Below are 10,000 nucleotides of genomic sequence, written 5' to 3' on the forward strand. Positions count from 1 at the left end.
AATTGTAGGGGGGGAAGGGAAATCTTACTGTAAATACTCTAAAATAGATTATGTAAAAATAATGTAATCTAAAATGCCATCCCCCTTGATTCCGGCAACAATGAAAAACAGCCACTATATATAAGAGCAACAGTGAGGCGGCTGCAAAGGAGGGCTTAAAGAACCCCAAAGGAGCAATAGCTTAGTAGGTAAGGCACAGCTAACATAAATATACTGTAAACACACAACAACCAACACCCATCATGGAGGGAAGGGTCCATCCTCACCAAAAAATCAATGGAAGATTACTAAAGCTTTGAGGTGAACAATGTGCTTTAATAATCACTAAAATGAAATATGAATACCATTATTTGAAAAAAAAAATCTTTAGAACTTGAAAGAACATCAAAATTTGTATATATTCTATAATAAAGAACAGGATGTACCCTTCCTTCTTTCTTTCCCTCCCTTTTTTTCCTCTACCTTCAAGTTACTACACACTATTAAAGGCTAACAGCACCCTCAACATGTCGGCTGATCATCAAAACTGTCCAGCCTTAACAATATAGCTACTTGGGACACACATGTTCTATCCACAGCACTTCATGAAATTCATCTAGGCAAAATAACATCAGGTCTGCATTACCCTAAGATGTGTTAAAAAAGAAAGACAATAACACTGGTCTCTCTAACACATGAGAAATTTACTACACTATATAGCTCAGGCAATGTGACTTTCATTATGCACACCTCAAAAGGGATTAATGTAGAGGATGGCTATCCATTCATTTCAAGAAGCATGGTCTCCTTATGGCATTACGTTTACATAAATGGATTCAATGTTATTATAATAATAAAAAAAATGATTTCAAGAGGTTGAAGACACTTTTAGCAACATAGCAATAATATTCAAATAGACATACCATGCTCTGATTATAGCAAAAATATGATTTTTCTTTCTAGCTTTGTAATTCTTGAGATTTACACAGAACTGTGTATGATGATGAATTTCATAGCCAATTTGACATGGACACAAACTGAGAAATATATCTTTACATTTGTTTGCATATACTGTTCAAAAAAGCTGAACATTATTCATGCCTCAAGCAGTCCTTAAAAGTCAAATGTCTACTTTTAACTATGACAACAGTTGATTTAAAAGACCTTAGGATAAAACTCTCATCCTTTTAAAAACTTCTGTCTAGGAGTTTTACTCACACAATAACCATTTAGCTACAGTCATTTAGACATCATTCATTTAGAGAACATTCCTAATGATAAAATTCTGTTCAAGAATCCATGAAGACTGGAGGCTGATCTCGTGCTGCAAATGGAGGATTTAATAGAACTAGTGTACTTAAGGTGTTTAGGAAGGATGTACGTATACAAGTAGGAAAAGTTGTGCTGAAGGTGAGAGATTGTTTATTTTTTACAAAACCTATTGCCATTTTTCTTTGTCTTAGAACTCCTTTACAATCAACAATGTCACTGGATTGAATGATATCATATGATGCCATATTCTAGTGTGTGTGAGTGTTGATGTGTGTGAGTGTACATGTGTATGCCTATGTGTGAGTGTGTCTGTATGTGCATATATATGTATAAGTGGGTTGTGTGTGTATCTATATATATTTATGTGTGTGTAATAATGTGTGTGTTTGTGGTTGTGTGTGTGTATATGTGTGTGTATGTGTGTGTGTGTGTGTGTGTGTGTGTGTGTGTGTGTGTGTGTGTGTGTGTGTGTGTGTGTGTGTGTGTGTGTGTGTGTGTGTGTGTGTGTGTGTGTGTGTGTGTGTGTGTGTGTGTGTGTGTGTGTGTGTGTGTGTGTGTGTGTGTGTGTGTGTGTGTGTGTGTGTGTGTGTGTGTGTGTCTTATATATGTCTTTTCCTTCTGTTCTTTCCTTTTTTAGGGTATGTTGCATGTCCTACAGGGAAAAGGAAGAGAAAGACACACTAGCGTAAGACAAAAACAGTCTGCCAGCTCTCAGTAGAATACAAACCCTCCTTGAACTACTTTGCCACATGCTTTTATCACATCCCCTGGTTTTCTTACAAAACTTATCTTCTCTCACCTAAAGCAGAAATAAGTTGCGCTATACAGAATCTTAATATTAAACAACTTTACAAAAGACACAAAAAATGGTATTTACCGATATTTCAAGCTCGTTGTTGAGGTCAGGTTCATCCTCGCTGAAGACTGCAGAAGCCAGAGGGCAGAACAGGCTTAGTCAACACAACACCCCGATACATTTTTTAATATTTTAGCGCATGGAAATAAAAGAGCTAACCATCTATCAAACTTTGAAATTAAAAAAAAGCATTTGTCAATTACAAAGACCAGTTACTATTAATCCTTTGAAAAAAATTCACTCTCCTAAGCTACTCAATGCAATCTAGTGAATGAAAAAAACAACAACAAAAATTGTTGACAGAAGAGTGAATGAACACAACTCCTGGGAGTAAATATCAGAGTTATACAGAAGAGTGTGAGTCACAGTTATGGCTTGAGAGATACTGACACATGGGCTTGAGCTGACTAATGAGCTCTTCCTTGGTCCACTCCTTCTTGTCAGCCCACAGTGAAATGCTTGAGGCCATGACCAACTTGTTGTCATCTGGGTACGGTACGTTCAGGTAGTGTACCAGGACAATGTCTGGGTTCTGTAAAAGGGCAGTAATATTAGCAATGGTGTCTAGATCAGGTGCTCAAATATTTTTACTCATTCACAATACTCTTTCTACAATATTGGTTGGTTTTCTCTAATTGTGAAAACTGGACTTTAGAATAACATAACTGTTTATATTTTTCTTTCCTTTAATTTCAATATTTGTATCATGTAACAAGCACATAAAATGACAATAACAATTAACATGTTTAAATAATAATTTCCCCTAAAAACAGCTAGAAAGACTTTAATGAGAGTAATATAAAACAGTTAAAATAATTCCCAAAATGCAGTCTAAAATTTCTATGTGCCCATAGTCCAATTCCATTCTCCAATGACCCAACATGTGTATATTAATCTTATGACCTACTATGAACATCAGTGTAAAGGAACTTCCTACACTTCAATATATCTTTTTAATAAAATCTTTTAGTCCCATCTGATGTGTGGTAAAGAGACAAATAACTGTAATCATCACAAATATAGATCTTACACTGATATAAAATCTGATACTGGCTAATATGAATAATCTGAATGCAAAACCAAGCAAAAATCATAGTCTTAATTGCACAAGAAATAACAACTACCATATATACAAAACATCATTAACATGTGGTCTTCTAAGTTGCATAAAAGAAAATATGCAAGGCTGTAAGTGCAGTAAGGCAAATGAGGAAACAAGAAAAGAAATAAAACCATATAAAGTAACATTGAGTAATGAGAGCTGGGGAGATGTAGAATTGGACAATGGGGTTGGTAATGCATAAAACATGTTGTGACTCGAAATGTGCTAATTATCTTTGGTGGAACAGTTAAGATAAGAATCTCGGAAAACATGATAGCTAAAGCATGTCGACATTGTGAGTGCATACTGTTTATCAATAGAATTGCCTAGTAAAGAGGAAAATAAGATGATTAAAGTATATAGACATTGCAAGTGCATACTGTTTCTCAATAGAAATGTGTAGTAAGAGGGAAAATAAGAATAATGTAAAAGAATTATACCAAGCGTAACCATATGCACTGTCAGTAAAAATACAGTGACACTCGGCACATCCACAGAACTATCGTGGAAGTGGCACTGACCTGCAACAACCAGTAGCATCGTCGATGAAACGTTGGGAGGATGGCAGAGTGCACATAACAGCCGTAAATGCACTGCAAGAAAAGGCAGAGATATAAAAAAAAAACTGACAAATATTTCGAAAATGTGAACAGATTCAGGTAAGGGGAAAGAAGCTGAATCTTTTTCTACATGGAATTATATATGTAAGAAAATAATGATGACTGTCTTCTAATCCTGTGTATCTATAATCATTATATTACAATGCGAATTAGAGGCTAAAGACTTCGAAATCTCTAAGTATTCAATTTTACCGCTGGAAGAAAAGAAGATATTAATATATAATGTTTGATAACCCCCCCCCTCTCTAACTCTCTCTCTCTCTCTCTCTCTTTCTCTCTTTCTCCCTCCCTCTCCTTCTCCCATGACAAATGGCCCTTACCGAAATCGACCAGGTTTTGTCCAATTAAAAGCCGATTATGATGCTGATGATGTAACTTCCCGCCGCTGAAAATGGAGATGCGATTATAACACGCGAGTGACTTGGATCCGCCATCTTCCCTTCCCACGTCCCGGCTCGCGAACTTTGCAATGGCAGTTGTCGGACAAGTTCCATTTCTCTTTAAATATCTTCGGATTGTTCACCCTTCGCTCCCTTCGACAAACTCGCCACAAAAAAAAAGAAAATAAAAACACACACACACGTCCTTGTAAACCATCGGCATCTTCATTAACGCAAGAATAATTTGTCCAAAATGAGATTTAGAAGGAGCTGGAGAGAGAGAGAGAGAGAGAGAGAGAGAGAGAGAAAGAGAGAGAGAGAGAGAGAGAGAGAGAGAGAGAGAGAGAGAGAGAGAGAGAGAGAGAGAGAGAGAGAGAGAGAGAGAAAGAGAGAGTTCCTCGCGTGTCTTGCTCTCCAACAGCGACTCTGAGGCGAACGAGGGCAGTTGTGAAAGCTGCACATCACCCTCCTGACATCTCCACTAATTAGCAGAAAATTATTAACTCATTAGCGGAAAATCACGCCTACTTCTATTACAATCACAGGGTCTCTTGGAATTATGTGTGAGTTCGAAATTACCATAACACTAATCTCTGAATACATTATCGTGAGTGAGTGTGTCAGTCTTAAATGTCAAATCTGCCCTGTTATTTACTTCGTTTTGCTGTTTTAAAAGACCAGACTGGAAACGCAGACATAAGAAAAATGGCCGTAGTTACCAATAATATTGTTTGTTTTTTTGGCACATATTTGAAAATACTGACAGACGTAATAAAGCGTACGCGATTATCACTCCGTCTTTCTCACCATATCCACAACAAACAAGAAAGGAATAACCTACGACAACAATCACAAAACAAAAACAGCAACAATAACAACAAAAACAGCGACATCAATAAATATCGTCCATTTTTCCTCGCAATGGCCACCCCGCCTTCATATTTCCCGCCAAAACAAATGTGAACGATTTTCCGATCACTCGCGCATTCCGTTGACGTCATCACTTCCGGAACCAATGAAATAGGTCGCCATTCCATTCCCTTGTTTGTTTACTAAAAAAGATGGGAGTGTCACTATTCCAGATTTTGAAATAAGTAATGAACTGGCTGGATGAACCCGTACCCTGGGCAGAGTATACATTTTTCATGTTTCATGTTAAAGGCTTAAATTATTCATCGCCCAGATAAAAAAAATCCTTTGGAAGCATAAAGGGAAGTATATTTAGGCTCATAATATTTCACGAGAACACAGCTGCTGCGCACAACGGACTCTTTCTCTCTGTTTCTCTCTCTCTCTCACTCACACACTTACTCACTCTCTCTCTCTCTCACCCTTACATCGCCCTCACCCTCTACCCATTCCCATCCCCCTTTCTCTCTCCCTCTCCCTCTCCTTTTCTCTATCTCTCTCTCCCCCTCCCTTTCTCTGTCTCCCTCTCCCTTTCTCTGTCTCCCTCTCCCTCTCCCTCTCCCTTTCTCTGTCTCCCTCTCCCTTTCTCTGTCTCCCTCTCCCTTTCTCTGTCTCCCTCTCCCTTTCCCTCTCCCTCTCCCTCTCCCTTTATCTGTCTCCCTCTCCCTCTCTCCCACAGACACACACACTTATCCCCCAAAATGCACTTATATAAGCGTACACGGACTTCCGCAAACGCACAAAAAGTGTGAAAAATGAAGACAGATGCCTCCAAGTGGTGAATGGGTGGGTGGAAGGGCCGGATGGAAGGCGGACACGGGGGGGGGGGGGGTAGGCAGAAAGGGAAGGCTTTTATTTCCTCTCCTAACGAGTGCTTGGAGGCACAGATATACTTCACCTTCGGCCCTTTGTCCCGCCTGACAAAGGCACTCATACAGGCACACACGCAGTTATTTACACAAATGCAGACGTAGACGCAATTACATACAATCCATATGTATACATGAAAATGTATGTAATTATACATATATACATACATACGTACGCACACACACACGCACACATATATATGTGTGTGTGTGTGTGTGTGTGTGTGTGTGTGTGTGTGTGTGTGTGTGTGTGTGTGTGTGTGTGTGTGTGTGTGTGTGTGTGTGTGTGTGTGTGTGTGTGTGTGTGTGTGTGTGTGTGTGTGTGCATACATATACACATATGCTCACACACACGCACGCACACACACATACTCAAACAAAGAAGGAAAGATTTCAATAATTACCAATGCATGACCAAACTGCATATATGCAGGGCCGGTGCCCACAGAAACTAAAAGATTAACTATCCGTCATGGAGCATGTAAAAATAAATAAAATGCCTGAAACGCATAAAGGAAGTCATATAAAAAATAACAAATCACTCGAGAACACCCAGGTCTCAATAACAAGCCTGAGTAATGAAACGTGGCGTCCCATGTCCGTAGATTTTAACACGAAAATGAAATTCGCCACAATGAGAATAGAAAAAATATTCTATTCTCATTGTGGCTCATCTCATCTCCAATTTTCTGCACACGTTATTGCGCCTGTGCTTGTGTTCACTTCAACAACGGTTCGCGCCGAGAATCAATACAACGCAAATTCTTCTAGACAAATAAAACGCTTGATACAAACGCAAATTCTTCAAGACGGCCCCCCCCCCCCCGCGACGGTATCACCCGACCGTCTCATTTACCCACAAACCAACAGGTCTACGCACACGCCAGCCGGGATCAGGTAGCGCCCCTTACTCACACACGTCGTCAGGGAACTATTTGCCTTCCCGCCGTGATCGCCTTCTGTCACGGGAAATCCCCTGCCGCTCTGTGATTGGGAAAATGGGATTTGTGTAGCCGGCGTGCGTGCTGACCCTGGGATCAAAAATAGAATCGTTTAGCGTAGGCCAGCGGTTCAAGGGAGGGAAGGGGAGGGGCATGAGGAGGGAAGGGGAGGGGCATAAGGAGGGAAGGGGAGGGGCATGAGGAGGGAAGGGGAGGGGCATGAGGAGGGAAGGGGAGGGGCATAAGGAGGGAGGGGAGGGGCATGAGGAGGGAAGGGAGGGGCATGAGGAGGGAAGGGGAGGGGCATAAGGAGGGAAGGGAGGGGCATGAGGAGGGAAGGGAGGGGCATGAGGAGGAGAGCGGAGGGGCATGAAGGGGAAGGGAGGGGCATGAGGAGGAGAGCGGAGGGGCATGAGGAGGGAAGGGAGGGCATGAGGAGGAGGGGCATGTCGACGCTGGCGCTAGAGGGAAGGGAGGGAGCTTACATGACGGCTAAATAAATGCGAAGTAAGTGGGTGAGCTGGTTTGGTTTTCTCTTTCTTTCGCTCTTTGTCTCTTTTTCTTCTCTCTCTCTCTCTCTCGTTTTCTCATTCTCTCTCTCTCTCTCCCTCCCCCTCTCTCTCTCTTTCTTTCTCTCTCTTTACCTCTCTCTCTCTCTCTCTCTCTCTCTCTCTCTCTCTCTCTCTCTCTCTCGTTTTCTCTCTTCTCTCTCTCGCTCTCATTTTCTCTCTCCCTCTCCCTCTCTCCCTCCCTCTCTCTCTCATTATCTCTCCCTCCCATTCTCTTTTATTCCTTCTCTCTCTACCCCACTCTCATTCCCCACGAAATCTGATAAACCTGTTCTTTTGTATCATTTCAAAAAAAAAAAAAACGCGGCAGGCCATTTGCTTATCAGTTAATCTTCCGGAACCAGGCTCCCCAGACTCCTTTACTCACCGAAGGACACTCTTATCGTAGACAGATTTGGCATTATTAAAGACTATTTATTCGTCGGACATGTTTAATAATGCGGAAAAAAAATAACGCGTCTCCATTTCTCTCCTCCTTGAAGATGAACGCTCTGGCTTGTGCGCTTTCATCTTGATTTCGACTCGACATGCTGGCCTTTGCTCTTTCTCTATCTGTCTGTCTGTCTGTCTGTGTCTGTTTGTCTGTCTGCCTGTCTATTTGTCTGTCTATCTGTCTGCCTGCCTCTCTGTCTGTCTGTTTGTCTGTCTGTCTGTCTGTCTGTCTGTCTGTCTGCCTGCCTCTCTGTCTGTCTGTCTGTCTGCCTCTCTGTCTCTGTCTCTGTCTCTGTCTCTGTCTCTGTCTCTCTCTCCCTCTGTCTCTCTCACACACACACACACACACACACACACACACACACACACACACACACATACACACCAAATAAATACAAAAATTGAGATTCAAAGATATATGAAAATACGATACGAAAGGGAAGGGGATGATAACGGCAGATGCAAAAATGGAAAGAAAGAAATAAAATTCGAAATGCGAAAAGGGGAATAATGGGCAGAGAGAGAGAATGAAAAAGCGTAAGAGGGAAGGATACAAAGAGAAAATACGACACAAAGAGGAGAAATGAAAGATGGGGAAAAAAGATAAAGAATGACATAGCAAAAGAAGCAAAGGATAGAAAGGGAAAAACACAGATATAAAAGATAACAGAAAAGATATAGACACAGAGGGACACATTGAGAGATGAAAACAAAGAAAAAAAGAAGAAAAAGACAAATAGAAACAGTGAATCAAAGAGAAAGAGAGAGAGAGACAAAGCTACACGAATGAGAATCGGAGAAAGAAATCCAGAGACAGAAAGCAGGACAGAGAGAGAGAGAGAGAGAGAGGATTATGTACATAAGCCGGTGCCCCCCCCCCACCCTCCCCTACCCCCTCGGTGAGTAAGGGAGTGAAAGAAAAGGGAAAAGAAAGATGGAGAGGATGACGAAAAGGTAAATGGAAGAAAAGAAGAGAAGAGGAAGAAGGAAAAAAAAGTGTATTGGACGTCACTGCTTCCTAATATGGTGTGTTTTTTCCTGTTTTCATTCCTCTTATTTATTTATTTTTTCTTAAAAGGACCGACGAAAGGAAAGGAGGAAAAGGAAGAAAATGACGAAAATTCACAGGCAAACAAAAATAAAGAGAGGAAGAAGAAGAAATTGGTAAAGATGAGAAAGGATAAGATGATGATGAAGAAAAGAAAGATGAAGAAGACAAAGAGGAAGAAGAAGAATAGAAAGAAGAAAAAGAAGAGGAATAGAATCTGAGAATATAAAAACACAAAGAAAAACAAAGAAAAAAAATCACCAGATTGGAAAAGAAGGAAAGAAATAATAAAGGAAATGTTCCCAATGTAATTTTCCTGTTCAGCCGACAACGGCCCACCTCGAGCCCCTTCAAGCAGACACCTGAGGAATGTTTACCACTTCGTCACTCTTCTGTTTCCTCTCTCCCGAACCTCTGTCTGTTTCGTTCTTTATTTTATTTTTTTTTTTCATCTATTATTATTATTATTTTTTGGACATTTCTCATTTTTTTCTTTTTGATTTCTTGTTCGTCGGTGTTCTTGGTTGCGTTTTTTTTTGGGGGGGTGTTCTGATTATATTTTTTTTTTCTCTCTTTTTCTCTTCTTTTCTCTTTCACCATCTCTGTCTCTCTCTCTCTCTTTCTCTCTCTTTTTTACCCCTTCTCTGTCTCCCTCCAATCTTCTCTGTTTTCCTTTCCCTTTTTTATAATCGCCTTTTTGTCCCGAAGCACCAAAAAAGAATACAAATGTAGATGAGGAAGACAGAATAAGAAAAAAAGGACACAAAGCGAAAGGTGAGAAATTAACATACGATTTTCTGGTAAAAAGAAGTGCTAATCCGTTGATTGGCTGTCTGTCAGGTTCTTTGAGAGAGAGAGAGAGTGAGAGGGAGAGAGAGAGAGAGAGAGAGGGAGAGAGAGAGAGAGAGAGAGAGAGAGAGAGAGAGAGAGAGAGAGAGAGAGAGAGAGAGAGAGAGAGAGAGAGAGAGAGAGAGAGAGAGAGAGAGAGAGAGAGAGAGAGAGAGAGAGAGAGAGAGAGAGAGA

General features: G+C 40.7%; 1 protein-coding gene across 12 annotated transcripts in view; it reads right to left on the bottom strand.

The window, feature by feature from the left end:
• Camta (Calmodulin-binding transcription activator) overlaps positions 1-10,000 on the bottom strand; it is a 66,513-nt gene that overhangs the window by 27,942 nt on the left and 28,571 nt on the right. For 10 of the 12 annotated variants that reach the window (XM_070135861.1, XM_070135867.1, XM_070135860.1 and 7 more), the window contains 3 exons: positions 3,731-3,802; positions 2,498-2,639; positions 2,129-2,175 (listed from right to left, as the gene is read on the bottom strand). In XM_070135861.1, coding sequence (XP_069991962.1) covers positions 2,129-2,175; positions 2,498-2,639; positions 3,731-3,802 — 261 coding nt within the window. The remainder of the gene's footprint in view (positions 1-2,128; positions 2,176-2,497; positions 2,640-3,730; positions 3,803-10,000) is intronic. The other 2 variants (XM_070135868.1, XM_070135869.1) reach the window with 1 other exon arrangement.

This window comes from Penaeus vannamei, chromosome 21 (genome assembly GCF_042767895.1).
Source record: "Penaeus vannamei isolate JL-2024 chromosome 21, ASM4276789v1, whole genome shotgun sequence".
NCBI classification, from domain to species: domain Eukaryota; kingdom Metazoa; phylum Arthropoda; class Malacostraca; order Decapoda; family Penaeidae; genus Penaeus; species Penaeus vannamei.